General features: G+C 38.9%; 1 protein-coding gene across 1 annotated transcript in view; it reads left to right on the top strand.

Annotated features, from left to right (window-relative positions):
• The window catches only part of CDKAL1 (CDK5 regulatory subunit associated protein 1 like 1), a 415,443-nt gene that overhangs the window by 115,546 nt on the left and 280,214 nt on the right, over window positions 1-19,683 (top strand). Inside the window, exon 4 of the mRNA XM_054381757.1 lies at window positions 9,400-9,496. Within this exon, the coding sequence (XP_054237732.1) occupies window positions 9,400-9,496 (97 nt within the window). The remainder of the gene's footprint in view (window positions 1-9,399; window positions 9,497-19,683) is intronic.

The raw sequence follows: 19,683 nt of genomic DNA on the forward strand, positions 1-19,683 counted from the left end.
ATAGAAACCTGCAAGGATAGAATGATATTGTTGATACTATTTACTGCTGTATATATTTCTTCCATGTATTTATTTATTTATTTATTTATTTTTATAATTTTCATCTTCCTTACCAAAGGGAAAAAATTCCTGGTATCTTATGCTTAACCAAAAACCACCAAGAACAAAAATGAAACAAGAAGCACTCATAATAACTTCTAGAACAGCAAACTCTCTTGATGATCCATTTTTAATTTTATAGGTAGCCTCGTACTGGGAAGCATACTACACCCCTGGGGGAAAAATCAGATTATTTAATTTTCATTCAACTCTAATTTCATTTTTTTTTAGCCATTGTGTCAACAAAGTTTTACATTACAACCATTGGCGGTGCATGTGTGTAACTTGAAGCCTGCCTAGGCTTTGAACCTGAGAGGCAGTGTAAGATTTCACAAATTAATTAGAATAATAGTAGGCTTAAAACTGCACTTGTTTTATGTTTAAACAGAGGAATAGAACTACAAGTGGGAAGATTGGGAAGGTAAAGCACATTAAACGGTCAGTTAACAAAAGGTAAAGGAAAGATATGCCACAAATGCTACAATAGAATGTTGTAGTTCCTACAGGAATGTGTAGGGAGAGAACAGAGGAATAGAGTAAGAGTCAAATGGGTTATACTAAAGTTCACTCATGACTTTGATTTCTGTTCCTTTAATCTGCTAGAACTTCAATGTCTCTTTCCAAGTGTATTTGCAGGAAATTTCCTTTCACTGGTTTTGACACAAGTATATCTGATTAAATAGTGTATCTGTATATGCAAAACTAAATTCAGAATAGGATTTCATTTTCCATCTTTGAAGGGGGGAAAATTACGCCTTACTTTTCTGAAATAGTAGAGAGAATGTAAAAATGCTTGTATTTGGAGCAGGAAAGTTGTGGTAGAACATAAAGGACAGAAGATAAAGATAAAAATAGGGAACTACTTCTGAAAACTTGTCACTGTCATTTGCTTCGATCCTTGCTGAAGAAAGGCTAGCATGAAACTGGAGATGTACAAGGGCAGTGAAATATTTTTAGAACCATGCTACCACCTGTCATGTGCATACTGAAGGACATAAAGCTCCAAGGGTATGCAGAAACTAGTAATTTTTAAATTTTTTGATATTTTTAAAAGGTAATTCCAGTGTTTGCCCCTTGAAGCACCTCCCTGGCAGTATGGCTACCAGCAGCCTCTACTTCGCAATGCTGAGTTGTTGGAACATCAATATATCTGATACTCTATGCCTCAAAGAAGTTGAGACTTAAAATTTCTTGTGCTGGCAGCAGAGAGCTAAGGATCAGATGTAAAAGTAGAAGGGCAGAAAAGGCAGCAGTGCTGGTGATGGCCAAAGTTTTGTGACACATATGCTTGGGGTTGCATGTACGTAGTTTAAAGCCATAGTAATAGAAAAAAAAATTCTTCTTTCTTGAGTCCTAGAAATAGATAAACCAAACAAAATATTAATTGTAGAAGACATTGTCTTAGGTGTTATCTTTGTGGTACTTGAACTTGCTGGTATTGCCAGACCAATCAACGTGCTGAACTCAATTGTAAATCTGCACAAATGCAGATATAATCTAGTTTAGTGTGTCTGTTTAGAAGTGTCTTGATAAATGTTTGGTATTTAATTTTCTTTTCAACAGAGTTCAAAGAAAGATGGGCTTTTATTTCCCCATTTTTATTGAAGCATGCTAAAGGCTTTGAATAGACAATCAGTAATAAAAGACCTACTGCAGGAAGACAACTTTATCTAAGACAGGAATTAGACATTTGCCTAATTGTGGTCTTAAGTAATTTAACTTCAGTGAGTAGGTATGGATCTGAAAAGCTGTGAGTATTTTACTTGGAGAATGTGTACTTTCTGTAGTAAAGCATGGCTTTATGAAGGGCAAATCCTGCATGACTAGCCCAGTGAAGATTTAGGATTTATTCCTTCATCACATCTCTTCCTGAATACATATAGATGTGGTTTTTTTCAGTTTGGTAAAATATTTGTACTGTTGCTTGTTAGGAACAAGCTCTTTACCATGAGGGTAGGGGAACACTGGAACCTACCCAGGTAGGTAGATGAGGCCCCATCTCTGGAGATATTCAAGGGTGGGGCTCGTCAAGGCTCTGGGCCAACTGATCTAGTTGAGGCTGTCCTTGCTGACTGCAGAGGGGGTTGGACTTGGTGACCTTTGGAGATCCATTCCAACCCAAACCATTCTATGATTCTAAAAGTCTTTGAAGGAGGAAAAGACCATCAGGCACCACTAAAATGCTGTGTTTGAGTAAGGACTGCTCAAGAGTAACTGTTGGATCTTTAATTGCTGCCTATAAAGTTACATTTACAGGAAATTTGAGTAAAATTCAGGCACAGGCTTGACTGGGTCTACAATTTAAACCTACATGGTCTTTTGCAGACAAACCTGCAGTCATTTCACTTGTGTGCCAAGTAGTTGGATGAAAACAAATTTTCATTGAAACTGAGATATAGGAGCTAATGCAATAAGCTGTGTTGGGAAAATTCCCTACAGTTTGGAAGCAGCTGCTAATCCGTCATTTTTGAGTGTGATGAATGCAAGTGTCTGCTATAAAAGCCTGGATGGATCTGTTAAACTTGTGAGAAGCAGAAGTTTGAGTAGTGCATTCAAAGGATTTTTTTCTGAGAGTGGGACAGATACAGGAAGTGTAATGCATGTTCTCACAGATACTGAGAGGATCTGATCCACATTTTTTCTCTCTCAGGTATGTCCTCTCAGAAATGTAGGGAATAATTTGAAACATAGCCTGTGAGTCTTGGGGTTGTTCTCAGAGCTGACTTCTCACCTCCTATGGAAAACTCTGTTGGAGAAAAAAAAATTAATGCTTTTATTTACATATTTTGGCATGAAGCACATCTTTACAACCTCAGTGTGAAGTCTGATGGAGCAAATGTTTGTGATTTTGAAATGTTTTCACAAAAGACATGCTTGCTTTTGTCAGGAGTGCAACATGTAACAACTTTTTCCCTTTTTTCATGTTACCTAATGGTTTTTGCCAAAGATGACAAGTTCAGAGGGTGCAGGGTGGTAACTAGAGCTTTCATGAGACTTGAGTTCATAATAGATGAAACAATTCCCATATCCTTCTTTTTTTTTCCATTTCCTTCCCAACAGCTTTCTCTTGACGTCTGTTTCAGTGCTTCTGCAGCCCTTTCCCCATGAGCTAACAGCAGAATTAAAAAAAAAAACAAACCACAAAAAAACCCCAACCAACCAACAAACAAAACCAACAGGCTTGACTCACTGTAGATTTCTCCTACATTAGTGACCCCTGGAAGCATAGGAGGGTGATGCCAGATGGCCAGAAATGAGAAAGAAGAGGGGTTGGAGCTGGAGAAAGGTAGAAGCAATAGACAGGGAGGATGTTCCCATCTACCACCTCTGGGTGGTGATGAGACATGAAATTGGCCTGTAAAGCCACAGTTTAAGGTAGCATTTTCAATTTTTCAAACAGCGGTTAGCTGTGTGATTTTTATGAATTTCCAGGAATGTATTCCAGATCCTATACAGGCACCATCTTTTCATTTCAGGGATGTCGTGCTGCCTTTAAAACTTGTGGCTTCCTAATGATTAATTTAGCAGATGAGATACTTGGAAAATCTTTCACACATTTGAATCTTTACCTATATAGCATTTTTTTTCCCCCTGAAGACATCACATCATTTCTATAGCCTGGGTAGGAGTATCCTCCTGATTTTGCTTTTTATATCACTTGGCAGTCATACATGCAGCTCATACTGTATTCGTCTGAAACTGCCTTAGCAGAACTATTTCATGTGTGCTAACATTTCTTTGGCTCTTACTAGATACAAATTCCCTGCTGAATTATGGCTTCACACCTTTCTAAAATATCTGATAAGGGGTGTTGTGGATTTTGTGATAGAAGGCCATGAAAATGGCATTACTAGACTACACTGGTGTGCTGCACAATTTGTTGTAATTGTACACATCTTAATGTGCCAGTTGTGGCTTTGTGCTGGTACTGCAGTGGGGAGAGGAATACTGTGTGTGCTAGATGTAGCTCACTGGTGTAGAAACTTACTTGAAGGTATGGTCAGTTGTCATTTGCCTAGTAGGATTCAGGTTGAAATTTGCATTTCAGGTTTCATTTTAATTTCAGATAAAGATGCTTCCTGTTAAACTTCGGCATTAGTTGCCCTTGTTATTTTATGAACATCTCCCAGCTACTATCAATGTAAAACTTAACAAGATCACTGTAAAGCAATTTCCCCCTGAGTTCATTGCTTTTGCTGGGGATTTTGCTCTTATTTCTTCTCTTACTTGTATTTGACTGTGTCACGCTATGGGTAAGATATTGGTGTTTGACTGTCTCAGAGGCTGGGACTGTTGCTGAAACTATTGGGCAAAATCAACATTTGCCTCCACTTTTGGGTGTCTCAGTAAGTACTTGCCATGACACAGCTCAGAAAGTTAAAACAAATAGTGTAATTGTTCAAAGTGACAAACACAACAGATTTGGGCTTGCCGGTGATAGATAAACTAATGGAAAGATGATCTCAGGATTAAGAAATCCTGGGTAACATCTGACAGGGCTGGAGATGCAAACCTTTGCAATAATACCAACAGAAATGCAGCATAGGTTAAGCTGTATGTTGAAGGGGCAATTCTAACCAAGAAACTTGTCCTTGTCTTGGGTGGAGGAAAAGGAAGTACAGCCTGTCAACCATCCTCATCTCTGTCTTCTCACCTGGTCTCAGCTGCTGCTACAGCTGGTGGTGCTGCTGGCCCATGCTGCACGCACTTTGCTGACCATGGTACCACTGCCAACAGAATGTGTGTCCCCTGGTGCCAGAGGCATCACACCCAGAGATATCCCTCTCATGGGTTGTCCCTGCCTTCTAGGTGACGTTTAGCATGATTTGTGAGGAAAATTGAGTCTTATGTTTAGCATATTGAAGGGTGTCAGCTTCAATATTAAAACTGCAGTTAATTAAGCAAAGGCCCTAGCTCAGAATCTGCTTCAGCTTTTTGTCAGGCCAGCTTCATGTATCTTCATTTAACACAAAACGACTGTTGATTGTAAATGGCCTTGGTCCTTGGTCAACTTGCCTTCAAATCCCACAGCAAGCTAGGCAGTTTTGCCACAGACTGTTACTTAGTCATGGTGCTGGAGGCAGCTTGCTGCTTCTTCATTATTTAATTCCACCAGCAGTGGGGTTTTGGAGGAAAAACAGTGAGGATCATAGGTATAGTACTTGGTTTCGTGTATCAGGTACTAGAGCAACACTTTACAAATTGCATGTTTCATGCTGACCAGTTTGTAGTTGCCAGTGTTGCTCCCTGCAGAACGGGCTGCTTTTGATTTCAGATGCCTGCCATGCCTTCTTCTGCAGCTGGGATACCTTGGTGAGAGTAATGGTGGATGACTGAGAGCTAGAAGTCCTTCAGTTAAGAGTTCACAGCTTACAAAAGCTCTTTAGGAAGCTCTGCTTTTGGAAAGGGAAGTGGGCAGGTGAACAATATGGATCTGGCTTGGCTTCTTTTACGTCTTTTTAGCAAAGAGCAAGTTAGCAAATGCTTCTGATGCCATAGGTGGTCTTCCATTGAACTTGGTATTCCATCTTCTCTGCTTTCATTTTCTTTTTCTATTGCTTTTCTTAGATTTGAACTTCAGGAAAAGGTCTCAATAACTTTTTTTTTTCCTGCAGTGATTCCACACCTGATCAGCTGTGTTGTGAAAAAGTGGTGCAGATTCCTGCACTGGCTGCCAGGCTGTCTCACAGTGTTGCTATGGACACAGTGCTGGTGGACAAAATGCTTACTGGGGGCTTTTCTGGTGGGTGAAGGGGATGTTCTTTATCTTTGTTATGTTATTAACCAAATTGTCTTGGAACTCAGTAAATGGTAGAGAAACCATACAACAGCACATTGCATAAAATAGGGGGTGGGGAATACTCCAGTTTGGGCAGGTTTCTAACAGCATAAATAGAAGTGCACATAAGCAAGGCAGAAGTTTCCCCCTGTCCTAGGAACAAATTCTGTACCGTGAGGGTACACTGGAACACAGTGGAACACTGGAACAGGTTGCCCAGGGAGGTATTTGAGGCCCCATCCCTGGAGATATTTAAGGTGAGGTTTGTCAGGGCTCTGAGCAACCTGATCTAGTTGAGGATGTCCCTGCTGACTGCAGAGGGGGTTGGACTTAGATGACCTTTGGAGGTCCTTTCTGACCCAGACTCTTCTATGATTCTAACAGTCTCAAATTTGCTTTGTAAAAAGGAGAATACATGAAATGTACTTCATTGAGTCTGATAGTACAGTTATAGTTGCAATGGCTGTATCTGTGTGGTGGAGTTGCATTACAGATCTTTTACAAGTTTTCTACTGTATGCAGTACTTTTTTGCATGCCTCTGTTGTTTCTCACCTTTTTCTTTTTGTTCCTCCCCCCATTACTTAAGAAGTAGCTTGAATAATTCCTTTCTTTAAAAAAGAATTGCTCCATGAAATTTCTATTCAGATCTTGCAAGTCGTTTTTAGAAAAAGAATGCATTTCTAGAAAATGTTTCTTGAGTCAATTAAATTGAAAGTTCAAGGTAAGGTTCTTGTAATTGAAAAATATAAAGGAAGTCTGAAAGGGAAGATGTATTTATTCATGCCACCTAGTAGATTCCATGAGGTATCATTCTCATTCCTATTCATGGCTTTGAAGGATAAAGGCTTTTTTAATAGAGTTGCTGTACTAAGTAGATTTCTGAAAAATAATTTTTGTAGGCTTATATTAATATGAGGAGAGCTCATTAAACCATATTAAAAGGAGATGACAATATAGTACTGGAGTGGATATTTGGAGAAGTGGTTTATTTTCCTAATTTCCTTACAAAGGTTGTTCATTTCTGGTGGGTTTCATGGACTGTACAGTATCTTATGTATAGCATGAAAATACCTTATGGTTGAGAATTTAATTCTGACATTTCCACTTAATTGCATTTTAAAGCAAAAAAAAAAAAAATCCTGCTCTACAAAATTCTTTATTCTGTAGAGACCTGAATAACTTAAAAAAACTTTAATGAAAGCAATGATTATTATGAAGAATATTCAGTTTAACTTTTCTCCCCCAGCTCCAGTTATAGTCCCAGAAGATACAGCAAAATGTTAAAGCTGTGAAATAACATTAAAATGCCATTTAATGTGTCAAGGGAAACTTTGTTTATTTTTTTTCTCTGCTAAAAAGACTCAAATAAAAGCTTTTCCTTCAGTAGTGCTCACACAGGTTTTCAAGTAGATGGAAATGGCTGATGCTAGCAGCAGATGATACCAGATGCAGAGCTGCCCAGGGATGTGTGCTTTGTTTGCTGGAAACAGGTCTTACTGTCTTGCCTGGAGGCATTAGGTTGAATCTGTTACACTATGCAGATAGCAGTTTTTATCTTTTGGGTTAGTGGAGTGTCACATAGTGCTGTGTGACATTTTCAGGTAATGCTAAGTAGGATTTTTTTTTTTTTTCATTTTACATTTTTTACTTGAATATGTAGAAGTAGGTGACTTTTATTGAAGTTTGGGAAACCCTTTAAATATTTAGAACTGAAAGAAAAGAAGGATTGTAGATTTTTGAGACATGTTGCTAGATTCACTGCCCAAGAAATATAGTAAATGAGCATTTCGTCATAGTTCTTTATCCACAGAAATATTATCAAGGAAGAGATGAAATGATTTGGATTTGTATTATACATTTCAGCATGCAAGTAGAGGGCCAGTGATGCTCAGTATGATGAATGTCTGAAGATTTCCTGAAAATCCTACTAAACCAAAATTGAACACTTCATAGAGATTTGCTACATGTATGTTAGATATGAGATAATAGGTGTAATACATTTTTCTGTTATTTCATACTTCTTTCCATGTAGGATATTTAATTTGTTCCTTCAAAATGCCTCATTGTAGGGAAGCAGGCCATATAAGGTATTTGCTGAGATGTCCTGAGATCTCATTTCATATTACAATTTGTGTGTAATTTGTAAATAAATTTGTCTATATTACGAGTACAAAGTGAAAATTGTGAGTGGTGGAACTGTGTGTGATACCAGTCTGGGGTTTTTGTTTGGTGGTGGTTTTTTTTATTTCCTTTGTTAAATTTGCACTTGCTGCAGATCTCCAGATACTGAGTGTAGCATCCTTGTGCTTGTTGAACCTCGCTTTCTCTAGTGCATTCAGCTTGGAGGCAGCTCAAGGAAGCTGAAGAGTATAAAATTGTCTAAGCAGTTGTTTATTTCGGGTAGGATTTTTTTTTTTTTTTGTAGAAAAATGTTATGACATGTCTTATCCTCTTCCAACATAACAGTAAACACTTCATGAATCTATATATTGCTGGAGAAATACAGATTTACAAGGTTCCAGTTTGACAGAAGTCTGCCAGGGGGTTGTGATAAAGTATGCAACTGTGAAAGATAGTTCTTAGTGCAACCCATAACATGTTAGAACTAGAAAATTTGCTAAAATTATTCAGTGCTTCTCTTCTTTACTGTTTTGCACATTGTAATGCAGTAGTCATGCTGGGTTAATGTGTTAATGGATGATCTTCCAAGTTTAATGAACATAAGCAGGCTTTGCATCTGACTGTTTTGTATGCAGCCAATAGTTCTGTTCAGGCCTTCCTGTAGTTTCAAGACTCCTTGATGTCTCGATATTCACTGTTGAATTGAAAATGAGTCAGAGTACTGCTAACGAAATGAACAACGGTAGCAATTTATCTTAGTGTTTTGGTTTCCTGCTTGGGAGAAAGGTAGCATCAAAGCTAAGGAAAGATGTAAGTTAATATCCTGAGAAATGCTTCTCTGCCAAAGGCAGTTCAAGCTTGAAAATGCTCAGTATGATTTCAAATAAGCATTTACATGAACATTTTAAAGTAAACATCATAAAACTGATGTAACTGATCATTTCTGACTGGTATTACATAAATACTGTGTGTTCTGAGCCAGTGGCTTCTGATTGCATAGGCTGTCCATTAAAATTCTGACTTCTCTTGAATTGCATTTAATATCTCTGTCTCATTTTCTTGACCAGATTCTCTGATATCATTGTGACAAATGAAGGTTAATTTAACTTGATTATGGTTTTCATGGTTATGCTTTTGCCCGTGATACGCAGTGGTAATGGTCTCTGTAGATACTCCCCAAAACGAGCCATGTGTGCTATAGCTTCATAGCTTCATGTGGAGTTCTTTTGGTATGTTGATTTCTTTGGTTTCTTGAGGCTCAAATGTGTACAGGTTGCTTTGGATTTGGGAATGTTTTCTTTGTGGTTGCTTTCCCGTGTCATGTGCAATATGACTATTTTGAGGTTGAACATGATTAGTTTTGTAAATTTTAACACCAAATCTGTCTGTCCTTGCTTAGGAAAGCCCAAGAAGGAAAGAAGAAAGTGGTTCTAGCAGGCTGTGTGCCACAAGCCCAACCACGTCAGGACTACCTGAAAGGCTTGAGTATCATAGGGGTATGTATCTTAATCAATTAGAAACCAAGGATTTTCATAAATGTTTTCTATAGGTCAGTGTCAATCTATGGATTTAGTTGTCTTTCTTTTGGAAAAAGCAGCAGAGAAGCATCATGTCCTGTCCCATCCATGTCCTGTCAGTCCATTCCCCTCACATTTGTCTTGTACTATGCAGCACTTAAACTTCTTTCATCCAGGGTGATTTGATTTGGTTATAGCATTAGGGGAGAAGGAAAGGAACTGAATTCCAGTTCCCTTTTGTAATCTGAAAATATCCAGGTTTCATCCAGGATGGCTTTAGCTTGGGAAACTTGGGGGACTTTAACTTCTTGTTTGTTTATTTTCTTTCTTCCTCCCCCCATTTTTTAAAACTTATCTTCTAAGCTACGATGTAATGTCTGAAAACTAGCTTACTTATCTTCATTTTGTTTCCTAGAACTATGGTTTAGTGAAAAATAATAGTTTTGTATTTATTACAGAATGGTTTATATTAGGCTCTGAATGCAGTGTTTCCAAGTACTTTTGAAGTGAATGTAGCAATACTGAAATGTGATCTTTGCAATAAGGACACTGTCTTCTGTCATTGCTGTGGTAAAATTCACTGTGCTTTAAGTAATAAGTGCTTCAGCTCAGAAGCTGTTAACAGGAGCAAAGCTGGAGTGATATTGTCCATGTTTTCAGTTTGCACATTTAAGATTTTCTTCTCCTTGTACAAAAGGTACACATGAGGGAATGACTGTATTTAAAGGATATGGGTTATCTTACTATTGCAAAATATTTTTGAAAGGCCATTTTCATGGAACTGAGAAATAGAAGATGTTCTGTTGGCAGTAGTATATTGATTCAGCTTTAAACTTCTAAGCATTAAGAGTACGGTTTTGGAAGTCTTGCCTTACTGCCAGGTTGGTCTCATCTTCGACTTGGCTGAGAGATAGACTTGATTTATTGTGTCTTATGCAAGCTCTGCTACTTTATTTTGTTATCATTATTAAAAAGAACAATGTTGTTTGAGCATGTGGTTATTTACCAGCCAGTATGACTCCCTTGGGTTGGCTTTCTGGAGGCAAAGTGTGTCAGAGGGCTCTCCTACTTATCTTGTTGTGACAGAGGAGGAAGTTGCAATGTAACTAGCAGAGACACTCTAGTAAGTGAGGGCTTGTTTTGATCTGCACTTGAGAAACGCAGGACTGAACTTCCACTGTTCTTTCTTTATTACTTCACTTGGGCAGAAGGGAAGGGCGGGCAGCTTTATATCCCTCTTACCATTTGTGACTCTTGTGCTTTTTTGTGGTTTCTTTCAGTCATTGCAACTTCTAAAAATCGTGTGGGTTGGGTGTTGTTGCCATAGGCTGTGTAAAAGGCAAACTGTTAAATAATGTGGCAAAGCAAAGGAACTCTTTTCTGGAAGGGGGGACCTCCAGGTAGTAATAAAACTGCCAAATACTAAGAGTACATAAAACACATAATGATGCATTACATACGTTTGCATCTATTTACACTCAAGTGGTTTCCAAAGCTTGCTAATTTATGTTTGGTGTATCTACTTCAAACTCAAGTGCACATACAGTATTGCAAAGAGAAGTTAATTCTTGTAGTTAGGAGTTGTCCTTCACTTTTCCTTCTAAGTTCCTAAAAAAAACCCTATAACAACCAAAAACCTTTATTTATGCTGATTGTTTTGAAGGGATGATAGGGTAATGATTTTGCAGACAGGTTATGTTCAGGGACTCAAGAGTTGATGTAGGTAATTATTTCCCCACTTCCTGAGCTGTATACAAGGGCATACAAAAACTTTGTTCCCAGTGGTAAGTTCACCATCGGAATGAAAGGAGGTGTTTCTTTGATACTTGTCTAGATGTCTAAGGTATTTGATATCCCAATGATACTACAGGTTGGACCCACTGACCAGTTTGCTTGAGGGTTCATGGATCTTAAAATGCTTTGCAAGAATCATAGAATTGCTTGGTTAGAGAAGAACTTGAGATTGAGTCCAAATATAACCTAACGTCTCCCTCTACACAACTGCTAGACTATGTTCCTAAGCTCTGCTTCCAAACATCTCCAGGAATGGTAACTGTGCCACTTCTTCGGGCAGCCTGTTCCTGTGCCCCCTGACCTTTTTGATGAAGGAATTTTTCCTGATATCCAATATAAACCTCTCCTGGTGCAGCTTGCAACCGTTTCTTGTAGTCCTGTCACTTGTCATCAAGAAGAAGAGGCGTTCTTCCTCCTCACTCCAACCTCCCTTCAGGTAGTTGCGGAGAGCGATGAGGTCTTCCCTCATCCTCCTCTTCTCCACACTGAACAACCCCAGCTCTGTCAGCCACTCCTCAGCCGCCTCCTCTGGTGTTCAAGGCCTCTCACCAGCCTTGTTGTCCTTCTCTGGACATGCTCCAGCACCTCAATGTGTTTCTGGTTGTGAAGGGCCCAAAACCGAACCCAATATTAGAGGTGTGGCCTCACCAGTGCTGAGTACAGGGGTGCAATCACTTCCTTACTCCTGCTGGCCACATCGTTCCTGATACAGGCCAGGATGCTGTTGCTCTCCTTGGATGCCTGAGCGCTCTATTGGATCATGTTCAGATGGCTGTCCATCAGTACCCCCAGTTCCCTCTCTGCCAAGCTTCTTTCAAGCCAATCCTCCTCAAGCCTGTAGTGCTGCATGGGGGTTTTGTGACTGAAGTGCAGCACACAGCACTTGGCCTTGTTGAATGCCATACAGTTAACTATGCATCTGTACTTTGAAATAATCAGACTTACTGGACATACTGAGAGCATGGGGCCTTAGTACACCTCTTTTGCATTACAGGCATGCAGTAGCTCCACAGGTGAGTGAATCTTTTCCCGAATGAGAATGTCAACCCCAATTCTCCTTCCTTCCTTCTCCATCTTGCCTAATGTGACATCTACCATCTATGTCTTCTGCCATACACCCATTTTCTAAGAGAAGAATTTCAGCCAATTCTTGCATCTGCACAAAATATATGAAATATCACCAAGGCTGTAATCTCCCCTCTGCTGCTGTGCTCCGAGTCAGAAGGTGCAGGTCCTGTGCATGGTAGTTAGTGCAGACTCTTTGGCCAAGGTGAGCCTGAAGTCACTGCTTCCAAGACAAACAGAGCCATGAAAATCTCTCTGCAGGGGGCTCCCTGCATTCCCTTGACCTCCAAATAACCCTTCTCTGTGGCTGTTTCATTCTATAAGATAAGCTTTAGGTATTTTTTTTTTTTAAACACACAGTATGAGTCTGTGGAGTGTGATTAGTGAAAGCGCTGAATGCTCCCAGTAGCAACACGTAACACTGGGAGTACTACTGTCAAGTAGATTCTTCAATATCACAAATGCTAAGTAGATTATAAAAACCAAACACTTGACTTCTCAAGCTGTATATCTATAATTGGTAAACATTTTAAAATCTATTATACCTTAGTTCTCCGTTTGTAAAACCCTCTCAGTGAGCAGAGCTTTAACCGTGCCATTGTGAAAGAAAATCAGTGTAACCTTACCAAGGTGCCAAATGCCTGTACATCCCTGCTGGTTTGGTGCTCTGTGTGAGGATGATATGCTGTGTACTGTTTCTGACGTTGAGTTCATACAGGTTTCCGTGATGTTTGCAAAACCTTGGAGAGTTTTAAGGTCAGGCTGCATTAAAGACTGCAAGCCTCTCTGCTGCCTTGAAACTAGAGCCTTGCATAAATGCAAATACCCAACGTGTGTTTCATGAAAGACAAATTTGATGGAATATTATTTTGAATTATTTGAATTAGCAGAACTTCTTGGAAAGTGTGCTGAAAGCCTGGAAACAGGTGCACACTCTAACTTATGGCCAAGAATGATTTAATGCAAAATTCAGGCTCAGTTAGTTCTTCTCAGCTGGTTGAATTTGTTTTTTGAATTGCTACATGGATATTCAGATATGATGCTTGAACCTGGAAAGTTAGGAATGAATTGCTGTTAGCCACCTGCTTTTAACAAGAAAAATGGATGTACAAATAGAAGCTATTCATTACCACAGTGGTTACATACTGTCCTATGAATTAAAAGGTGTAGGAATTAATTCAGGTAAGAGTTATACTTCAGCTGCATCAGTGTTTAGCAACGAAAAATCACTTTGCATGCTTTTATGGGGTAGTCTTTTTCCCTTTAATGTTTGTGTAGCCTTCTCACAACACCTTCCTAAACCAGAAATACTGCCCTTTACTGTGGTCAGTGTTGTCAGGAAAGGTTTTAACCACAGATGTTATCCCTCTGAAGCCAAAGTGGCTAGTCACATGCCTTTTGAAGTTATGTATTAAGGCCTGGCTTTATACTGCCTAAGTGCTGTAATTTGAGAGACTGTTTTGTTCAGCTCCCTTTACGGTCAACGAAGATAATTATCTCTAAGATAATTTAGATCTTTAGAAGATCTGAAGTGACTTTTGAAGCCCTATATTCCCTTTTACTGGATTTAGAGAGGGGATAGGCTGAGTAGGCTTTTAACATCCAACATGTGATAGAGCTGCCTAAACAAGCTGAGATGAAACTGAGGAGTCGAACTGGAGTGTTAAAATCTATGGGATTATAGATAGCAGATTGTAATTACCTAAGATTATTTTATTTTTATAGCAATGGATTTGTTTCTCTGTGTGAATGAAAACCAGAGATTTGGAGGGTTTCTCCTAGATGAGAAAAAGAGATGGGTTTTGCCTCGAGTAGTTCTTTTATATATATGTATTGCTTGTATTATTGCTGACAAATTTTTCTCTGGGAGACTCAGTTACTGTGCCAAGGGAAGGGGACTTGGGTGATGGGCCAGGAGTAATTTCTTGAAAGCATTGTCACTGTTCTGTGAATATCAGAAAAGCTTTAACCTTCAGACCTTCTATGGTGGAAAGACGTTTCAGTGCTGAAAGAAATAGGCCATGGAGAGCAACTGCTTTCACGCTGGGGGAGGGTCCCCAGAGGAAGCTTGGTCATGAGGACACATCTGCCGTTTGTAAACAGTTTTGGTAACTCTGTCCTTAGCTGTGAGAGCTGAAACTCATCAGATGGTGAAACCATAAATTGGTGGCAAGTGTCAGGAGATTTCATGCTTTGTCTCTAGTTTGGTTTTACTTGATGCTGATTCTACCAGGTTAATCCCAATCCCTCAACAGAAACAACATTTGTCAGCCAGGTGATGTGGATCCCTTTTGACTGCTTTCAAAAACTAGCATGTCAGATGCAGGAATTTTTCTGTGCCACTTGACTTAAACATCTTTTCAATGGTGCCTTAGATTCTCTGTCTAAGAAGACTCTATTAAAAGGCAGTCTGTGCCCTCCAGAAAATACTGAACATTGGTGTGTAGCTTGTCACAACCACCCTTGTCATGGTTTAAGCTGAGCTGTCAACTACACACCATGCAGTCACTGGCTTACTCCTTCTTCCCCACCCAGTGGGATGGGGTGGAGAATCAGAAGAAAAAAGTAAAACTTCATGGACTGAGATAAGGATGGATTAACTGAACAACATAAAGAAAGAAGAAACAACAATATAAATAATCCTAACAAAAGAATATATAGAGTGATGCACAATGCAGTTGCTTATCTGGAACTTCACACTCAGTCCATTCCTGAGCTACAATCCCTCCTTCCCCTGGCCAGCTTCCCCAGGTACTGAGCATGACATCGTATCTCTTTGGCTAGTTCAGATCAGCTGTCCTGTCTCTCTTCTCAGCTTCTTGTGAAAACTAACTCTATTCTTGCTGAATCCAGGACAGCCCTCGGTCTTCTTGTCACAGCTGCAGCCACAGAGACAAGCACACAAAGGCTTTTTTCTTAGAAAAAAGACACTAAGACATTGGATATCTTTACCAAAAAAGAGCTGTTTGCCATTATCAAGTTTAGGGTGCTCTATCCAGCTTTGATCGTAAGACACATCTAAAGATCATATTTACTGTTTTGTATTGGTCATAGCACTCCAGAAAGAGATTGGTCCAAATATCTTTACCTACAAAATGCTTCTGTCAGTGGATGCATTAAACTGAAAGTCAGTTTCACTGTAAATATTTTATGAGTGTTTTTCTTCCCAGATGATGAAGCAGGTGATATTGAAAGCACAAAGCTAAAAGTTTACCAAAAAGTTTTAGTGGGGACATTGTTGAGGCATCACAGAAAGTACATAACTGTGAATAGGCCATGAAACAAAAGAGTGTGTCTTACCTGTTCTTTTGCTGTTGTTGACTTACACAAGATAACAAAACTACATAACTTCTGGACCAAGGAAGAGCTAAAAGTGCATCCTAAAGTAGCGTTGGCTAGTTGCAATGCTAAAATATACACTCTTAAGGTAAAAATGAGCATACTAATTAGGGAACCTCCTTGAACCTCTCTAAAACATTTTAATCACTAGACAGTATCTAAATGTATGTTTTAGGATGGATAGGGAAATACTTTGGGCATGGCAGTGTTGGGTGTGCTGGTTGTTGCTAAATGCCTGGCACACAGTTCTGCAGAACAGAAACAGTGACAAATAGCTCAGTATGTGGAATGGGTTTTTGCACACTGGTTAGAGACCCCTTACTAAGGATGACACAGGATCTTTGCCAGAGGTCTTTGTTGTTCCCTGAAGAGAAAAGAGAATGTGAGGTGGTTTCTCTTACTTTCATGATAGGTTTGTAGATGCGTTTTTCTAGATAGCTTTCTTTGGTCTGAGGCTTACTAAGTTCTACAGAGTACAAAATCTCAGGGTAAATCTGCAGCCTCCCACTTAACTGCCTGTTAAGAGTGTTCAGTTTATCGTAGCTCTTTTGGAGGTTACGTTTTTTCCTGAGTCCATCCCCTGCAAAGCAGTTTTAGAATGTTAATACTGGTTCTGAGACAACTTGGATCATGTCTAAGAGCTTGGAAGAATTTGCATGTCCATCCTCAATGTGCATGCCTGTCTGCACTCGCAGATTACCTGGTGTGAGACTTCAGACACAGCACATTACAAGCCTGTCTTTGGGCTGTTTACACCTAGCAGTCATCTGTTGAGTGTGATAGTGACGGTACAAAGAGAACTGGGGGACTTTATTTGACAGATGGACTATGTGTGCCTTTCTATGCTCCTCTTGCTAATTATGGTACTTAGTTGGAGAGCTCAGGGTTTCTGTCTGTCACTGGAGTGCTAGGGTGTCCTGAAAGATGTGTGGTTTGAAATGTAACTGGCTTGCAACTTGCAGCTTCAGCCTCAGCATGAATTGCCTGGTGTCCCTTGTGTGTATAAGGATTGGAATATGTGATAGTCTAGCCGTGATGGTCTTTGTTTCAACTCAGGCTTCATGCTTTGATACAACTGTCTTTTTCCTTGATTTTTGACCAGCTGGTCTCCTACTTCGGCTAGTCCTTCATTCCATGGGCCTTGCTTGTGGTCTTGCCCTATATCCATTTCAGCCCAGATTTCTGTATCACCCTGATTTGTAGTAGTTGGTTTGGGTTTTTTTTTATGTGCAGTCCTGCTCAGTTGCCTGCTCCAGTCTGGAAACCATTTGTAATGGATAGGAAGTCCACCATGCGTATGCTTGTACCAGAAACAGACTCCACAAGGTGTAGGGAGCCAAGTATGATGCAGTAGGGTAGCTGCTGTCATTCCTGAAGTTTTTGTTTATTGAAACTCATTGCAAAGAAATGTTGAAGAATGGTCTCTTTCCCTTCAGACACCACTAAGAATTTTTAAGTCTTGGTGCTTCATGGGCTTTGCCATGCCTGTTGGAGTCGTCATTATCCCTGCTCAAGATGTTTTACAGAAGCCGGTGATAGTACTCCAAAACAGAATTATCCATAAGGTTAGTGTGATGTGGGGAAAAGAAATCCTGCAGGCCTTTATACACCCAAGAAAATTTCGTTACCATGACTTTGATTTTTCTCCTGCCCCCACACCTTTAAAAACAAAACAAAACAAAACAAAACCAAAAAACACAAACAAGAATCCTCTAAACCCTTCCATTTTCTCACTCCAGATTCACTCAAGTTTTACTAAAATACTTTTATATTCATAAATGCAGATTGGAAGCATTCCATATTTTCTTCTTGAGCACTTAGGGCTTTAGCCAAGCAATTTCCAATAATTTCAACTGAAAAATACTTAATGTGTGAAATAACATAGAAGGCAGAATTAACATCCATTTCTAGTCACAGATCTCATTATCTTTCAGACATACGATTTTACTTACATGAACCATCTTCTTGAGAGACATAGTCAGAATAATTTAATTTATCTAATAAAATGAAAATACATTATACTGGTTGATTGATTTTCTTTTTTCTTTTTCTTTTAACACACCCCCCCCCTCCCTTTTCCTGTATCTTCCTTTAACAAGGCGTTTGGAGCTTTGCAGAAATTCCCCAGGTATACAATAAAGATAGTGATCAAAGGAAAAAAGTTTTATATATATATATATATATATACACACACACACACATATATACACATATACATATAGATATGGTAGGAAAAAACCTCAAAGATCATCCAGTGAAACCTTCAACTGAGCACTGAAGGGTTGATACTAAACCATGTCCCTGAGTGCCAGGTCCACATGGTGCTTGTACATCCCCAGGGACAGCAACTCCACCACTGCCCTGGGCAGACCATTCCAATATTTGAGAACCCTTTCAATGAAGAAATAATAGGCCATGTGCTCCAGGCCCTTGATGAGCCTCATTGCCCTTCTCTGGACACGTTCCACCACCTCAATATCCTTAATAATAGGTGTCTCAGGTTATGAACCAAACCAGGTTTCTCTTGGTTTAAAATTATTATGAATTTAAACAGTTTAGTATTGAGGTATGCACTAATAATATTTTAGGCAATGTATTTGACACAAATTGTATTCTCTGTCTATAATTATTCCTGTGAATGTGTATACTTCTGTTTTCCAGTTACATTTTTTAATTTGTTTTTTAAAGAAAAAACCCTATGTCTGGATGTAAGTATTGCAGGGCATGACCTTTTAACTTGTGTATGTAGTCCTTGTATATATATATATATATGTATGTAAATACACATGTGCTTCATATACCTGCTTATGTGCTTTCTTTACAAGTGGATTGCTCTTATTTACATATGCTCATAATACCAAAAGAATTTAAGTATGTATATTGTGATAAGATTATTAAAATGCCACTATTAGTGATACTTGAAATAACATAATTTCTAGATTTTGTAACCACTATACTGTATTCAGGAATCTGAAGTGGGAGAGATTTGTGTTTGTGAAAGACTGAATTTCAGAAGTTTGTTGGGTTTTGGGTGTTTTTATTTTTAAAAATAGTTTTACATGGACTTGATCCAACACCCAGACAAGGGTGTGACGTGTGCTGGGATCTCTAGATCAGACAGCAAGTACCGAAGAGATTTTTTTTTTTTTTTCATTGCTGTGGGGAAATGAATATGAAAGAGAGATGATTGCGCAGACATGTTTACAGGAAATGACAAACTCAGTGGTTTAAGAGCACACAGACTTAATGACTTTGATGTAAAGAATCCAAATTCCAGGCTCCTTGTTGCAGACCAGGTTCTGCTCTTGAAGCCTCTGCCGCTTGTGCTTATCTGATTGTTTTTGAAGCAACATGGAAAAGAAACTCCAAGAAAATGACTGCAAAAATGATAATAAATCCAGTTCATATAATGTACAGCCTAGAGAAGCAATGTTTAAAAAGGGATAGTTGGGGAAAATGATAAACTAGTTTAAGTGTGCAAAGTAGGCTTTCCTGGACTGTATGTAAACATATGTGCACATACATAGTAGCCATTACATAGGATAGGCAGTTTGGTTGAAAGTTGTAGGAAGAATTTCAGCATCAAGAATTTCTCAGTGTTTAGTGTTGCAGTGTTTAATGCTGATTCCTTCTACTTAATATATCAAAATTTCTATAGAACATTGGCCATTAATTTTAAATAAAGAATAAAATATCCATTAAGAAATAATTGAACTATTTCTCACATTACAGGTGAATTCTGGCAAGTGTAACACTACAATATAAATTTCTCCCTGTTCTCCCTGTGTCATGGTCATTAAATACTATTCTGTCTTGTGAAAAGCATCAGGGCTTTTCCTTCCATTTCCAAACCTTGCCTGCAGTAAGTCTGAGAGTATGTTTTGTTCCCTTAAATTTGATAAGAGTTTTTTGATTTTTTTTTTCTCATATTTTAGTGTTTTTCCTCTGAAATACTTAATTTTCTTCTT

Source organism: Indicator indicator, chromosome 6 (assembly GCF_027791375.1).
Source record: "Indicator indicator isolate 239-I01 chromosome 6, UM_Iind_1.1, whole genome shotgun sequence".
NCBI classification, from domain to species: Eukaryota; Metazoa; Chordata; class Aves; order Piciformes; family Indicatoridae; genus Indicator; species Indicator indicator.